General features: G+C 34.2%; 1 protein-coding gene across 4 annotated transcripts; it reads right to left on the reverse strand.

Moving 5' to 3' along the window:
* Nucleotides 1-1,166: 1,166 nt before the first annotated feature.
* On the reverse strand, nucleotides 1,167-16,539 carry LOC117106401 (deoxyribodipyrimidine photo-lyase-like). 4 transcript variants are annotated; one of them, XM_033247781.1, is made up of 12 exons: nucleotides 16,417-16,539; nucleotides 14,002-14,172; nucleotides 13,009-13,074; nucleotides 12,538-12,736; nucleotides 11,865-12,010; nucleotides 10,762-10,944; nucleotides 10,162-10,320; nucleotides 6,398-6,596; nucleotides 5,858-6,010; nucleotides 5,255-5,376; nucleotides 2,953-3,112; nucleotides 1,167-2,621 (listed from the first exon to the last, which is right to left on the reverse strand). In XM_033247781.1, the coding sequence occupies exons 3-12, from the start codon at nucleotides 13,060-13,062 to the stop codon at nucleotides 2,473-2,475; spliced, it is 1,524 nt and encodes a 507-aa protein (XP_033103672.1). In that variant the 5' UTR covers nucleotides 13,063-13,074; nucleotides 14,002-14,172; nucleotides 16,417-16,539; the 3' UTR covers nucleotides 1,167-2,472. The 4 variants fall into 4 exon arrangements, with proteins under 4 accessions (XP_033103672.1, XP_033103666.1, XP_033103659.1 ...); XM_033247775.1 differs by lacking the exon at nucleotides 16,417-16,539 and adding an exon at nucleotides 15,605-15,683; XM_033247768.1 differs by lacking the exon at nucleotides 14,002-14,172 and having other exon boundaries at nucleotides 16,417-16,502.
* Between the last annotated feature and the right edge of the window lie 1,785 nt (nucleotides 16,540-18,324).

The raw sequence follows: 18,324 nt of genomic DNA on the forward strand, positions 1-18,324 counted from the left end.
GAAAATGCTTATATTTAGTTTCAAACACACGTGTGTGGCCTATATTAATAATAAAATAAGCCCTATGTCGTATTGTTTTCTATATGGGGGGGGGGTATCACTCCAAGTCATAAAATACTAACCGGGAAAATTATTAACTTTGTCCCCCCCCCCTCCCGACCCAAGACCCCTGTTACGCGCCTGCTTCTTAGCGGAAAGGTCCATTGAAAATCTCCCACGGCTGAATCTGAAGGGGTGGCAACAGGCTTGGCACATATGCTGGCAGTTTAGTGCGTTTCAATGGTTACTGTGAATTAGATGCAATAACTAACTAATGAATAATTGCGTTGGTAATTTCTACATGATTAATAGGTTCAACATTTGAGACATGAATAATTTAATATTTCATGTTGGCCAGGTACCTGACCAGGGGTGGCGCCAGGATTTGCCCGAGGGGGGGGGGGGGGTGCGATGCCCCGACAAGGAGTCAGATTTCCCCGACGAAAGCAAAGTGGGGCGTGGTCGAGCTTCGATTAAAAGGTTTTGAAAGTGGTCCTGGGGGCGAAGCCCCCGAAAATTTTGACAATTTAGAGGTTTCAAAGGCTTATTTAATCGATTTTATAGTCTACTAATATGTAGAAAATACATATAATCCGGCTGTTTAATGTTTATCATTTGTTATCATATTGTGTGAAGAAATAAATGTTTATTTGAATTGAATTATTTGAATTGAATTGTTACTGCTATGTGTGTCACCACATCATCATCATCGTGTTTATTGTCATTACACATCTGACATCATCAGGCATTACTATCAAAACCACCACTTCGAGTTTTTGAATGGTATGTTGTATTCTTCACTTCATTCAGCAAATGATTTAACTATCAAAATATTTTACTTTTATTATGTTCAATACCACCAGAAGTTGGATAACATTTACAAGCAAGCAAGAGCACACGCACCCCACACTGCCCCCAAAAAAAAAAATTACTCGCGCGCCCCCAGTCGTCCCCAAAAAATCATGGTCAAGTAGTTAAAAATCACAATATTTTGCGAATTAGCACCCCTCAACTGATCATCGAGCCCCGCCCCCACTTCACTTTCATGTCCCACCAATCAGCTCACCCCTCCCAATTCAATTCTAGATACATCACTGAGCATTTCGAACAATAGCATAGGAAACAACTCTTCCCTTCTGGGAGGAATTCCAAAATAAATTAATTCAAAATCTGTTTCCACTATAAGAACTTATCTTAACCAATTACAACAAGGTTAGGTTAACATGATATAATCCTTTTAGGTAAACGTAATTACAACAATTTACAAACACTGAACATTGCATTTATATAAGAAAACATTATCGAAATGTTGCAGCAGTGTTTGCATCGTTATTTAGTTCAAAATTAGAATATAAAGTCCGGTTTCTATAGAATTTCTACACAGTCACTACAGCACTTACAGTATAATCCTTGCACTAAATAGCTGTTCCTGACGCAATCGGAAACGCTCCTGATTCAAACGACCAATCAGCGTTGCCAAAGGAGTCGCGGCGATAGCGTGTAGCTATTTCTCTATTTCTTTTGCCAGAGTCAATGTTATTAAAATGCTTTAATTAATAGATTACCTAGATTATATCAAATAAAATAGGATTTAAATTTAAACTTGACAGATGTTACATTACATTTTGTATGTTTCTGTGGTGGGCACAGAAAGTCTGAAATCGTAGAGACTACATAGCTTAGAATACATATAACATTGTCACTAAATCATTAGTATGAAACTAAAGATTTAGGAATAACAAAAACAGTATAACTAAACTTATTAATCACCGATACTGCATTTGATAAAAAACACTTTACTTTAAATACCAACGTTTACATTACATTTTTATGAATAAAGGTGTAATGACAAACCTTTGCTCGAATGGCTTAATGTTTCTTTTTAACTGTCTTTAATGGCTTTAGTAGAATATCTACATGAAACTAATGTTCACTAGGCATAACAAAGGATGTCCGCTCTAATCGGAGTGCGTGGAGGGAATATTAATAAAAAGTTGGGGATGTCCTAGTTGTTATGACCCATCAACAATATTGATTGATCAATAAACCAAGGTAAAGTTGTGTGCGGTCAAACGTAAAAATAAATTTTGTCACACAAAAGAAACACAGGTTATACTACGCAATATCTACATAAATAAATGTGCTGAGGTTGGACAGAAGATCATTTACTACTCTGTTATATTGGATTAATAATACTGTCATGGTAATGAGAATATTGCAATTAGTTTGTATGTTGGTTTTATTTACAAACATTTACTGTTGTATGATTTTTCAAATCAGACTTATGGTGGTTAGAAATCTTGTCTGACTAAAATATAGCACGAGAACTATAATTCTCCCATTTGTGTAACCTGTATTACAAGAAATTAGTCTTGAGTGTATATAGAAAAAGTTGCAAAAATAACCAAAAATTTGGTTTTTCTGTAAAAATGTTTAGTATTTCTTTGCCTTGTATTTGCGCACAAATTGGTCCACATCAAACTTTCTCTTGCATCCAGCATAGTTCATGTACCGAATCTTACCAAACACTGGTCTTTCTTTCCAACCCTGGTCATGAATACCACAGACAGACCACATGCAACCTGTGAACAACAATACACAGAAAATGTATGAATTCAACTGTTTTCAAGTCATAATTGGGTTCATACTGAAGCCTACACACGATGGCACCAAAGTCCAAATCTACAACAACAACGCCACAGAGTCAACCTACACCTAAAATATGTACCTTTGACTGTAACCTGCAGATGGATCTTCCACTTTGATTTTGGATTTAAATTAACAAAAACTGAGTCATCTAGCAATATTGCCATTAAAGATTCTTCAAAGCTTAAGTAAATGGTACACAAAATAACTGAACTTAATTCAGTTCACATAGACACTGACCACTAGTGAAACACATCAGATACTTACCAACATATCCATTTGGGTCTGTGCCATCAATACTGTACTTATCATTGAAGAAGATAGCAATTTCCAAAGCTTTCTCTGGTGACTCTGTCCATTCTAAGATCTTCTTGGCCCAATACATACGCAGAAAACCATGCATCTTTCCCTCTGATACCATCTGAATCTGTAAACACATGAATGATTAGTCATATGTTATAATCCATGTGAGATGGTTGTGAAAGAATGTTGAAAGAATGAATGATGATAATGATAACAATAATACAGGGTTCGTACGTTTTTAAAGAAGAAATATTCCAGGATAATTCCAGGACATTCCAGGTCAAATTTTTCCAAATATCAAGGACACATATATTAAGTTGTATCTAGCTCTAATTCGGCGGCGACTGATCTGTCTCTTTTTCTCACGCTCGTGGGAAATTCTGTTTTTCTGAGACGTGTAAAAAATTGTTGGGCAAAGGAGTTCCCACGAGCATGGGAAAGTACCGCTAAAGTAAGGTAGGGCTGAACTGAAGTAGGATACTCTCCTCGGCACACAAATGTGCGCGTACAACAATGGTCTTATCTTATCACATAAAACCTGTTAGTGCCTTTTGTGGTACTGACGCGCCAGATAACTTGGTTTGTTTGTGCGCCGCGGGGTGGAGTACACGTCTGACCAGGGTTGTTGATTAGCGAATGATAACTGTCTCGATAGGTGTACATTGCGGAGACGTTAAATTATATAATTTCATATATATTTAGGTGTTTATAAATGTATGAACTAATGATTTACTGTATTATTTATTAATAATCGTATGCTCTATTAGTTCTTTACACATCATCATACTACTGTATTTACTGTATTATTATTAATTATTATTCATTACTATTGGGCCCATTATTATTGATATTAGGTCAATTATTATTAGGCTTTAGTTGTTAATTTTATCTCTGTGTTTAAACATGTATAATGCTGTAGGCCTACATAAACCTTTATAATAATAAAGGGATGACCTAATATCAATAATAATGGGATGACCTAATATCAATAATAATGGGATTAAATCTACTATAGAGAGTTCTCACCATCCTACCGGCACTGATAGACTGCCGACCAGCATTGGTCTTTCAATGATTTTGCTAGCATGGATTAATTACGGACTTTAAATTGATAATGATGAATGATGATGAGCCTAACTTATTTTAAAATTTTATATGATCTTTTGATCATCTTAAGCAATAAATATTAGCTCACATAGGAAGGCAAATTTGTTCTTTTCAAAGCTTACACATGCTAATCTAAAAAATATCTCTAACTTTAAACCCATAATTTCTTCCTTAAATAAATTTGTTCTCACATCATCATCCAAAGGCATCAAATCAGACAAAACACCCTGGGGACCCACTTAATTCATGATATTAATGTCTGTACACATATCTAGCTTGCGAACGGATACAGATTGTCGCAAAAACAATTCAATCAGTGATCATTTTTGGCAGAGTTCATCCTAATAGAATGGTTTTGTCATATTCCAGTTGGAACTGGTTTCTATTGTTCTAATCAATGGAAAGCAGTTCAAACACAATGAATCACCAGTCAAAAGGTGGGTAAGACTTGAAGCATCCCCTAAACTGATTCCTTTCAGGAACGGTCTAGCTTTCTTGTGAATTTTAGTTAGTTAAATTAACTAATTAAATATAACCAAAACAATGCATTTATTTACATAATCAGATGACATTACAAAAAACAACTTCGATGAACTTTCTTTTCAAAATTTATAAAATATTGTTTGAAGGTCTGCATGGCGAAGTAATAATATATATGAATGCTTGCGGGTCACCACATAGATAGTTCTTAAAAAAACTGTTATTGGTTGAGTGTCTCAACGTCTTGATTATCATTCCGTAAGCATTAATATATATTGTTCAGATAATTGTGCGATAATACATTCACTCTCTAAAAGATTTCCTTTGGTTTGAAAAATTTATCAAGATGCTACACACCTCTTATAAAGCCTTAATGCCTTTCATTCTTTGTGATGAGTTGACAATAATCTCCAGATAGGGTTCATAAAATTGGATGAAATAAAAAGGAGGATTTAGGGATTATTCCAAAACCAAATCAAAATGCCTTGAAAGTTTAGCTTGTATTAAAGCCCTGTCCAGCCTACCAAATTTTATTTGACAAAAAAAATGTGAAATGCCTAACTATGGTCATGGTGACATCTTGGTATAACTGCATACAGAAAGTTCTTCTTCTTAACCCAGGATTTCAATACAGAAATAAACAGTTCAGTCAAAAAATTATTTGTTTGTTTATCCCTACCTGTGCTGCATTCCACAGATCATCATGTGTCCGAGATTGCTCTAGCTGCTCTTTGCTGTACACATACTCCCTTTTATCTTTGGCATGGAGCTGCAGTGAAGTCTTGGCCCAGTCATTTGTTCCTAAAGGGGCAAAACATTTCTAAGGCTAGAATCCAAAATGTCTTGCATAAAAGTGGAACATTTGAAACTGCACAACATTATTCAAATGTTGTGGTAATCTGGTGATAGATTTTTAATGTAAATGATACAGCAACTACACAGCTTAATTTTCAATTCAAAATCTTTCTGCACATTAAAAGCAACTGTCATTAAATTGGAATTTGATTAGATCATTAAATTGATCATTATCGTCATAGTGTAAACAGGCCTTAAACATTGCAACATTTTTTTTTATTGCACCTTGATTTTGTTAGTGTCATGATTTGGGTATATTTTATGACTAATTCTGTACTTATCACTTTATAAAGGTAGATTCACACTGAATCTGAATTTTCGGATCGGAAAGCCTACTGAAGAAGAACGAATATGGACACTGTAAACACAATCCAAATTTGGGTTAGGATTTAATGCATATTAAGTTGGGATACTATCTCCTTCATACCTTCAACTGAATCATATTTGTCATTGTAGAAACAGAAGTTATCTGCCAATTCTCTTCTAATCACTGATTCCTCAATAAAGGCTTCCGCTGCTTTGCTGTGTTTTCTTCTGTATGGTTGCACTGTCAAGATGGCTCGCTGAACTGAAATCTGACCTGTAATTCATTACAACAAATGAAAGGAGGAAGATCACAAAATGCTCAAAAGTAATGGCTAAACCAAAGGGCATCAAAAACTTGAAAAGGCACCAATTTTTAATGATGAGTAAAAAATATCTGCACTGTGATATTTAAATTAACATTTTTTAGAATATATTGGTTTCCTTCTTCTGTTAGCTGACAGGACATCTTTAAAGTTTACTGTCCACTGTCTCAGGTTTTATGCTTTTTTTGTATTTTTGTAACTTCTTCTCTTTAATTGTAGACAATTTAATAGGAAGACTCGTACTGTAATTTTGACATGAAATCTGGCCCTTGGCCACAATATGTAAAGATGTGTATAAGAGACAGATAGAATGGTTTTGTCATCTTTCAAAATCTTACCAAAGTGAAACCATGGTGACAGGTTGCTAAGAGCAGTCTTGTTAGGATCGTTTCTCTCTACCTCATAGGATCGTAGTCTATTTTCGAAGAAATCTTCCAGTGCAAAAAGGCCTGCCGTAGTACCTGGCTGAGCCCAATCTATCTCAGAGACAGTCTTATCGACTTCCAGAGAGTCCATGGCTGCATCCCAGACATTAGGCTGAGAATAAAAATCAAATTAGACCTACTGTGTCTGTCTGTAAAACAGAACATAAGGCTTTTCCTCATTGCCATAATGAGAAGTGATGAAAAAATCATTAAAAAAGTATAAAGTAAAAAATACATTAAAAACAAAATATATTATCATACTAAAGGAAGTTATGAAGTAAAAAACAAACCATGAAAACCAACTTGACATCAGTGAGACTTGTACTATGACTGCAGTGGTAAGGGTTATTTTTGAGAGTTCTTACCATTATAAATAATAATAATAATAATAATAATAATAATAATAATAATAATAATAACAATAATAATATTAATAATTAATATTATTATACTAATATATTAATATTAATATTAATAATATATTACTATATAATATATTAATAATATTAATACACTATAAACAATAATAATAATAATAATAATATGTCGGTCTTATATAGTGCTTCATGCATAAAGCCTCTAAGTGCTTCACATTATTACACTGGTCACTGAATCAAACACGTATGGAACACATACTCAAATCCCTGAGAGAATTTCATAATATTGCAGCTAGTAATCAGAGCAGTTGTGTTCAACCCTACTAGGTACACACTTGTACTCCTGGGTGGAAAGAGGCAAACGTAGATAAAGGGCCTTGTCCAAGGACACAAGCGACTTGCACAGCGAGACTTCAAGGTTGGGAGTCCAAGCCACAACAGATGCACCAACCGCTTCTATTCTATTCTGAAGAATCCAACCCTATGGCAATCAGTGCATTTGTAGTTTGTATACCTTGCATAATGTTATAAGTCAAAGGTCACAATTGTCCGTGCATTTCACAGTAATTTTGTGTTTAACATAGTGGTTTAAAATGCATAAAACATAAAGGTTTAATTAATTGTTTATTAATATTCAAACATAGAATCATATGAAGAAGTAGCGCGCATCTGCTCAACGCCTCAGAGCGGATTGTGTTTAACATGGGAAATCAACCACATTTGTACTGTCATTTCCAACTATTTCCCGTTTACAGTAAAAAGTTCAGTGAAATGTCAAAGGGTTCACTTTTAAATATAAAATTGAAATGATAAGCTTTAAAATGATGTATTTTTTTTATTACATATTTTGATGTCGGGGAATTGCAGCATTTTTTAGATTAAAGTGAGACGTTTTGAGAAAAATCTACAATTATAGATATCAGGTCAACCTACTTGTTGCGACCTCTAGCACTAAAAGGTCATTTGCAATTCGTTTTCGTTTCCATAAAGTTCGGAGGGAACTAGGCTGTTCGATAATGTAGCTTTCGTTTGATATATAAAACAGGTTCTGATTGGATAATGGCAACTTTACGCGTGTTTCTGTCAAATCACATAAAACTTTTTATCTCGATTCGGCTGGATTGACCTTTGTTACGCTCTAGTGAACTCGTACACACTGCATGATCGCTATCTTGCATAGTGAGTGTGCTGGGTATCAGAAAGATACACTGTTTTTAGACTAACATTATCGGTAAGTATTACATGTATATTACATTACAAATAGTTTATGTCATGCATAATATACTGAAGAATGTGCTATTCAAATTACTAGCTTCAGTCTTTAAAAACTTACTTTTTACATAATATTCTATATGTCTTAACTGGACTACTGTATTTTTGTGTAGGTATGTCGCCTACAATATTGCCGAGCCTCGCTTGTGTAGTGCTGGTGCGTGTAGAAAAATTACTGTAGCCCTTACAACCCTGGTTTCAACTTTACTGTTAAAATTACACCATGATGTGTAAGTATACATACATTTTTAGTTGGTCACTAAATCTATTTTCAAATAATGTTATTTACGACTTTCAAATGTACTGTACAGTACCGTACGTAGCAACATACAATATTTATATACAACGTACGGTATTGTTTTCTTAATGTCGAATAACAAAAAATTAAATAGACCTAGGCCCAGTTGGAGGTATTTTGTGTACTCTTAAGTATATAATTAAGTGTATAATAATAATATTAATAATAATAATAAATAATAATAATAATAATTTTTTTTTCCGCAAGTGTTTTCACACGTACTGAGTGTTCAGTACATTTCACGTCAGGTAGGGCAAAAATTACACCTTTACTTGATTCTCCTGACGCAAAATCAAATTATTGTCATCACGACAATAACAATTACAATATTAATAATAAAAAGCCAAGTGCTGTTCAGGTTCTTCTTCGAGGTAAAAAAAAACAATTAAAATAAATAAAATGTATAATTTTACCATATAGAGTATGCATATAAATTATGATAAAGTAACACTATGGTTAATGAATCGTTATGATTTTTTTTATAGACATGACAATTGGCAATCATGGCAGAATTCTGTACCATTCGAAAAAGTAAGCGGCTCAAAAAGAAGGTTGGCTACAAGGTCATGTTCGGTATTAAATGTTATAATCTGCACATTTTTAAAATTGATGTTAAAACAGGAATTCAACTTTGTAGTTAAGTAATATGTATCTTCAGTATTAAAAGTTACAAGGTGCTATTAAAATTTACAAGGTGCAACTTTAAAAAAAATAATAACTGTGAAATGTAATGTTTTTTAAATAGAGACCTTTAATCTTTGAAACATGCTTTTTTGTAGTAAAGCAGATTGTAAAATGTTTTGTAGCTATTTACTGTGATTTTATTGTTCATTACTTAAACTATTGTTACAAAGTTAAAATTATATTCTATTTATGGTAATCAATTTAATAAAATTATCAATGCTTCTTTATATACTCAGGTATGGTGTTATACAGTGTTAAGGAATTAACTGTTTATTTTTAATGGTAGTCTATGGTCAGTCTTTCAGTCTTGCACCTTGAAAACATCAGTTGTGTAATTCATAGAGGTATACCTCCATGAGTGTATGTTAACTTCTAAATTGTAAATAGATATAGTAATTTCTAATTATTTCTCCTTGGTAACAATTAGTATGGATTCATAGTGTTGGTATTATAAACAAATACTGTAAAATATTAGTTATCTACATTGTACTGTATATTTTAACAGTGTAATTATAAATGTAGAAACGTTCAAGGATTTATAATATCCTCAATAAAATATTGTGTTAAGGCATTCTCTCAGCATTAAACAAACCCATAAAAATTGACTGAGTTTCTTGTCTTTATGTGTTTTGTGTTATACAGTGAATATGGTGTTTATACCTCCATGGTGTGTGTGTGTGTGTGTGTGTGTGTGTGGAATCACCTTTTTATATAATGGAAGAGTCCAAGCAGTGGCGCGTGTCTGTCGCTCGCTCAGCCGTGCTATGTATGTGGAGTTTATTTTCTGCTTGAATTTAGCTGAAACTTCTTCATATGACGTCATATTTTAATATGCGCATTTTTGCCAAGTACAGAAAGTGACCAAGGTACCGGACAGAAAAATTCTGTTCAAAAACACAGGAAACAGGATAGAAGATAAAAATTCAAAACAAAAACAATGGGTTTTTTTTTTTTCTGCCAATGCAGGAAAAAGCAATGAGCCACTGCTAAGAATAAGTTTGCCTCAGAGGGTCAACCTATAGTGATTTTGGCTTCTTTCTACCTACCTCTGGTTCGGTCTTGGGCTTATGTTTGTGCTTGATGACAGGTGGATATTGAGTGAGATATGTAGACAACACCTTGTGAATCTTGGGACGGATAGTGCGTGCTCCATACTCTAGTTTGGGTGAAGCCTCCCAACAAGGCACGATATTGTGGGCATCAACCTACAATATTGTCATGTACAAACATAAATATAAGATGCATGGCACAATATCATGTATCAATTTACAAAGGAGTGTCACACACATAAACCAAAGAAAGAAGAGGCACTTCATTGCGATTTTTTGACAGGAGCCCCATTTAATGTACCTCCTGATACCTTCCTTGAATAAACACAATGAGTTTCGATCATACTGCGTGTGCAATGGTGCGGTCACTACTCAGCACTGTCCAGTGTTCTAATTTTATGCAAGCGCTTATGCTGCAAGTTTCATTTAGACACTATGCAAATTAAAATCAAAGGTAGGCCTGTGCATCTGGATGTATACTATGAGCCTCCCCATGAATGAAAATTTAAAATGGCTGCAGTCACACACACCATTATTAGGTGAGTGAAAAAGCAACGTAATGTACAGTTAACACAAAATTCAGAAACAGTTACTTACCTGACAAAATGGAACATTTGATGGCAGCTCACTTGCAACCTCCTGGACCCATTCTGATAGTATTCTCAATGGACTGAAGTCTGTTACCAAGCCACCTATCTGGTGTTCTTCTATGAACTTCGGGAGTACATCCTTGGCATATCCAATCAAGAGGTGGAATGATATGTCAAGCTCTTTTAGTTCCTTGAAGAAAAATATATGAATACTTAGTATTAAAAATGAATCTAATATATCTAATAGACAGTGGAAGAGATTTCTATAACATACTTCTGCACTGCACATGTACTTTTGTCATAATAGATTAATAAGAAATAATAGATTAATAAGAAATAGTCTTTCTGGTTCACTATATTATTGCCATGCCTAAAAAACCCTGTTCATCTTTACAATTAATTGTGGTGATGCAGTTAAGTTAAGCATGTCAAAAAGGGGGGGGGGAGGATGGGAACGGTTTCGTTTTAAGCACAAATAATTCAGGTTAGATAATCAATACATTGAACCTTGAGCACCCATCAGTACAAATGATTCAAAATTAGCCACTAAGTGGTTATGGCACCAGGCTAGTTGTCTGGAGGTGGTGTTTGTTTGATTCCCACCCAATTCACTTGATAACTTTTTTCTCAAGTATTTGGAAATGTACTGAGTATTCGGTACAATAACACACCAGGTAGGGCAAAACATCTCTCCTCAGTACAAATGCCTATTCAGAGTTATAGAATGAAGTTATCTGTTTTCTATTGTTTCAGTACTGTACTTTATAATGTTACTGCCGACGTCAAATCCTTATTTCCATTCTGGCCCCTGCACATGGATTCATAATACAACAATACACGTAGATGACGAGCATTGATGTATTAAAACATGAATGTTTTGAGGTCTGGAATATTCAGAACAAAACCATATAGTTCTTAGGCCTTGAGCATGTATTCAGAGCTAAAGAGATGAAACCTCATAACAAGCTTGCTGTAAACATATGTTGGGGTCATACGACAAAGCCTCATGTGGTTTTAGCATTTCACACAAAACTTTGTAAACATGTTGAGGGAGATGCTAAGAAAAACACAAGGTTTTGACCGAGCCACGATGATGTGTGCTATTCTCACCTGTTCAACTTCTCGTAGTCCTTTCATCATGAATCCATACTGCCGAATGGTTGCATCTAGGAATTTAGGCACCACACAAAAGCAGACATGAAGGGGGACCTCTTGCTTCAAAGCCAGCCTCTGAGCAAACAACATGGCCCAGTTGTCTATAGTTGAAAACAGTCATAACAAAGAAACAAATGAACATACTTGTATGAAATCAATTCAAATAATTTTATAGCAAAAATATTTTATCAATAATAAATAGGGCTTGCCATCCCAAACCCAGCATCAGTGACCAAAAAATTAAAATTGACTTTTTAATACTGTATATTCTTATTCTCCACATTGTAAGCTTTAAAATGTGTTGTTCACCGGAATCAACTTACTATTGCCTAAGTAAAACTATTATGCTTCTTTGTACTAAAGTACAGTATTATACAATACTGACACATTCTTAAGCCAAACACTCAGTTTAAAAATTAGGCTGGTTTTGAAATGGAAAGCCTGTATTACTAGAAACTTTGATAATCAGTTTCAAAGTATCATGGAAGCTTACCTATCATTCAAGCTTCACCTACTCTATGAAATCATTAAAGTTGCAACAAGAGCAAATGCAAATTTTTGACCCAAAGATGGAGAAATGCACAGTCCGTGTACATTCCGTGATTGACAATTGTACGCTAATTCTTACCTTGTACTCTCTGATCCCTGGACATCCAATATACAATCCCATGGTTCTGCTCTGGCACATCTTTGGCATCAGATATCACCCTCACACGCTTCTTATTGAATTTGAAGTCTGCTACAGACTCTGCTGTCTGCAGTCTTAAGTGTGCAACGTTGGAGAGAAAATCCTGAGGTTCTGAAGAGTTTGCAGCTTCTACTTTCAACTGAATTGAAAAAGAAGTTGTTAGATTTATCGTGATCTACCATGCACGTTTACCAAGAAGTTGCTTAAAATAACGCGAATCTGACCTACAATAGCAGTGTCAACGGTCAAATATCAAGACAAGTAGAAAATAAGAAAGGTTTATTCTCACATTGGCAGTGTAAAAAGAGTATTAGAGACATCTTCAACATCTCAGCGAGAGTGCACCGATTTGTGTAATGTCTCTTTCAACAAGTAATACACAGTTTTCAACCTATAATTAAATGTGCTTACCTTGGATTTCTTAGGCGAGACATCTTGTTGTGTCTTTGCTGGTCTTTTAGGCATTGTCTTTGGTGTCTGAAAGAATAACATATATATTTATTAATTCAAATGAAGTATTACATATAATGTGTTATTGGTTCTTACTGATCAAAATCCATATTCTACTAGTATTAGACATTTACTCCTAATATATGATATGTCTGACACGTCACAATATGTGAAATAAAAGAAATTCTTTAAAAGATGAACGGGCAAGACCTGGGCGTAAAATACCTGATTTTAAAGTTTCTTGGAATGGGTAAATAAAAAAGAGGAACCCCTTCTATGAGTTGTACAGAATGTAAGCTACTTGCATGCATACAACATTGCTTTTTACCAACATAAAAAGACATTAAATGGAGACATTTTTTGAATATCTACATATGTTTTTCCATTTTCTTTTTTAATTTTAATATTTCCTTGACCTTATCTTAAATTGTTTAACTCTACCACACTTGGGTCCCAAGATAAAGGAAATCACAAAATGAGCTTATTCAAAACGTCTAACTTTATCTATCAGCACTAACTTCTGTGAGACATTTAATTGACAATAATTAGAGTGAAAACAGTTATTACAGAGCTTTTAATTTGCGCAATGACGCAACGTTAAAACGGAATTACTGTACTCATGCACGACCATCCTACCAGACGTCCTACTGTACGTTCTCTGCATACAGATTTGGCTAAATTACGTCCTAGAATCCACAAGAACTTAACATTCTGTCATGCGCAGATGACTTTTAGCGACGTCATTACATTCTACGTCCTACCGTTGTTGTACAATCGAAAGCTCCCTATCATGGATTTGCAGAAGAGAAGAATGATTATTTTCTGTGAGGTTCCTGCTTGCAGGAGTCTGTCCTGATTTCCGGGAGACGGTGACTTCCATGAGACTTGGGACCCCTGACCAACCCAGGAACTTGTAGGAGTATATTGCTACTAAGAACTGATTAATTCACATACTTTGAACTGATGAATAACAACTTCAAGCGACAACTGCCTATTGTAGAAACACTGGCTGATGAAAGCGGCTCTAGGTAAATAGTAGAATCCTCGTATTTTCAGTAACCTCTGTAGGCTTCCAGCCAGCGTAAGATGTCTACTTCATCAGTTGAGGCACAGAATGATTTCTTTCTAGAATTATAAAAAGAAATAAATGTTTTACTGGTTGGACATTGATCGAGTAACAATGTTTCAACATCTAATTCAAAGCCTGCGACAACATACAAATTGAAAAAGGGTTCCCCTGAAAGTCAGAGATGCTGTGCAGGACATCTGTTTCGACCGCGGACCAGTTCGGTCGAAAAGTATTTAAAATCAAGAAAACCAAGGAAATTAAGTGTACTTTGTATTATTATTAAAATATCCATTTAATAGAATATAGTATACAAATAAATAGGCTTTTGATACCAGTTACCATTTAAAATTTTAAGTTTGTGAAACTTATAATTACGTTCGTTTCTTGTATGTTACTATGCCTGGTCTAGGCTTCTCTTTGCGAATTAGCATAAATAAACAAAACATGTTTTTCTTTTTTTTTCAGTTTTTTTATCCCTTATATAATAAAATATTCAACACGAATATTCGTTATATCATAATTATCAGTATTAGGATATTTATTAGTTATTCAATTTTTCGAAAAAGACTGAAAACATACACCGCAGCCGCATGCATGCCAACATTTTGATATAAAAAAACGGGAGAATTTGGCGTGAAGTGCCACTTACAGAAAGGCCTTGACCTTAGGAGGGGGATCTCCCCAATTACAGGGGGTTTAACCCCCTGGAAGCTTTATTTAGCTCAGTATTTTGTATCATAAAGATAAATCTCATTATTATGCTTAGTCTTTACTGATCAGATAGCTTGTAATTATGATCTAGTGTGTACTAAAAGGCCAGCATGACTTTACAGCACTCACATCCACACGTTTTTATACCACCCAAAGAGAAGTATCCTGTCACCAAGCAAAATATTGAAAGTTAACCTAAATATTGAAATTTTCTTAGTATTAAATTGCAAAAAAGACAACACAATTAAGATTAGTATGACTACAGTATGTAATTTTCTTTGTAAACCGGAATAGAATGTGAGAAAAAGACAGAAAAAAAATTGGCCTGGAGTTACGTCACCAAAACAGGAGTGGCCGCCATACTGTAAAGATTTTTTAATTTCTCGGAGGATATCTCAAATATCAGCTCAAATTTGCGTGGAAAATCGCTATAAAAATAGGTGCACGGAATAGTAATTTCAGCATAATTGCATTGGTTATATACAGTATTAAGATTTGTTCACAGCCTAATTTTTGGCAAAATCTGAACGGAAATTTTTATGCCAAATTATAGCGGATGCCATTCTTCTAGCGCGGAGGATATATTCCCCGCGCAGGCCTTACTTACTGCTACTACTACTAGGCATACAGTCTGGCCTAGCCAGCCCTGGGCAGGCTAGACACACCTAGCCTAGAGGCCTAGCTAGCCTCATTAATTATGGCATTGGCCCTAGCTAGGCTAGCTACTACTAATAAATGGTATTTAACTCTTAAGAAAATATTAATAAAATTATCTACTTAGCGATATCTGAAAATTACATAAGCGCCGCCATAATATTGTTTACATAGAGCGCCCTCTCTGGCAGCGTGACCACTCACAATTTTTGATATACCCAATGACTGGGTCGAAATTACCCAAGATTCAGCAAAAATTGCCCAAAATTACCCAAGCTTCCTGAAAATGCATTAAAATTTGAAAAAAAAACACGTGTTTTTCGCATGTATATTTCCCTTTTAGTTCAATTTATAAACCATTTTTTATTGTAATTGTTTGTGTTAATTATTAAAATTAATATTCATGAGGTGATAATAGGGGCCTCAGATAGAAAAATACGCTCTCAGTCGGCCAGTGTTATCAGTAGATCAGTGATCAAGTTTTATTATGTAATGCATTAATTAAGTAAATCAATGGCAACGAAAATCACAAATAAACAATTCTGAACCCATGTTTATTAACAGTTAACAATTAACAGTCAATTAACAATGTTATGTGCACTTCGTTGAGTTTTACTTACTTGAATAAACTGACATATACTTTGTTACTTCTTAATTCTTCCTCTATGACAAAAATATTTAATTTTCTTAGTAAAAATAAAATACCCAAGGATTTCAACAGAATACCCAAGAACCCAAGACCAAGTCAAAATACCCAAGCAGTGGCACACTGCTCTCTGGTACAAGCTTAATCGATCATCAACAAAGCGAGTTTTCTAATGGGCTAGAAAAACATATCATTAAAACATTAACTCTAAATAAAATACAAACTACAATTATACTAAATTATAATATAATGATCAATGTTTCAAAATACATTTAAATTGACAACATACCATCAGTATGACCAAAGAGGTATTAAATTTACACTATCCTTACTGCCGTTGGTCACCACTTCTTAGAGCGTTTCTCCACTTCATTTCGAAGCTTGGTTCAATGACCGCAGAACACTGTTGGACGCTAAACTAAAAAATAAACATCCGCGACCCCCGGACACCCAACAATCGGACATCATGTAGGCCTAAAGCAGCAAACAAAATCACCCCAAAGAAAGTAGGTCTAATAAAATCAATGAAAATCCATAAGTCCATAAGTTAGGCAAATACTAAAGCCCAATAAAAAATACATTTCTGATTATCAATCCCGCCTGCGTCAAAAATTTGGGAAATGATGCGGGAATAAAAAAAAAAAAATCGTATCAAGTATTTAGCATAAAAATAAACAATGCAATTTTGTAACTGGAAATACATTTTCTTTAAAAAAAATAAAATTAAACCAGTTTTTATACAATCTTGCCAAATAAAAACAGTTCCTCCCTCATTTATAAAAAAAAGGCAGTTATTGTTCCAATTGGGGGGGGGGGGTGGAGAAACAAAAAAAAAACAACAAAAAAAAAACACCCACCTTCATCACTTTTTTTTTTTTTTTTTAAAGAGTGATAATCTAATATTTTTTTCTATGTGCCGTAAGTCATGGTGTAGACCAGGGACGTATCCAGGGGAAAGCCGTGGGAGCCGCGGCTCCCCCCCCCCCCACTTTGTACACAGTGTTAAAATTGAAAAGCTTATTCTTGAGCCAATACAAATTCTTTCCTGGGATCACTTAAAATGAATACTTCTAAACATGTAAATATGCATCAGTACACATTATACATAGGCCTAATAGAACACATAAGCCTAAGCGTTATTTAAAAAAATCTTAAATCCATAAATCTCAGGCCAGGTCTTTTAAAATAAAAATGCGATACTGTGGTTCAATTTCGTTTTTATCCTTTTGCAAGTTTCTTTAAATGTTTGTTTAATAATACTACTACTAATAGTAATAATAATAATAACAATGATGATGATGACGAGAGTAATAATTGATATTAATATTAATAACAATAAAAAGTGAAGAAAATTGTGCTAAATGCGAAAAAAAGGTGTGATTTGTTGATCATAATATAGTATATGTTAAAGCTTAGTAAGCTATAATTAGGCCTAGTTGTCCTGGATATTAAGTAGATCCCTGATAAAAGATCACGAAAAATTTGTTGGCGTTTCATTTTGACTATAATGGTAATGTGATGATGATGAATTTTACTATATAAAAGTGTCATTTCCGGCCATTTCGAGAGGTACTATTTCCTCAAATTTTCTCACTTCAGCCCCATCCATGGTAGGGCTGAGGTGGTTGTGAAATCATGTTTTTGAAGTAGCCCTATGTAAAGTAAATACTCAAAGACAATGTTTTTAAGCTTTTTTTCTATGTTTTTTTTTTTTTTTTATGGTACATCACACACATACATTAATAAGAATAAGATCTCTATGGTTGTCAAAAATCCCTGATAAAAGATCATGTTTGTTTAATAATACTACTAGTAATAATAATATAACAATGATGATAATGACGATAGCAATAATTGATAATAATATTAATAGCAATAAAAAGTAAAGAAAATTGTGCTAAATGCGAAAAAAAGTTGTGATTTGTTGATCATACTATAGTATATATAGTTGAAGCTTAGTAAGCTATAATTAGGCCTAAGTTGTCTTGGATATTAGGTAGATTCCTGATAAAAGATCATGAGAAATTTGTTGGCGTTTCATTTTGACTATAATGGTAATGTGATGATGATGAATTTTATTATATAAAAGTGTCATTTCCGGCCACCTCGAGAGGAACTATTTCCTCAAATTTTCTCACCTCAGCCCCAGCCATGGTGGGGCTGAGGTGGTTGTGAAATCATGTTTTTGAAGTAGGCC

Source organism: Anneissia japonica, unplaced genomic scaffold (assembly GCF_011630105.1).
Source record: "Anneissia japonica isolate Jap-2015-1 unplaced genomic scaffold, ASM1163010v1 scaffold142_len1259957_cov175, whole genome shotgun sequence".
Lineage (NCBI taxonomy): Eukaryota > Metazoa > Echinodermata > Crinoidea > Comatulida > Comatulidae > Anneissia > Anneissia japonica.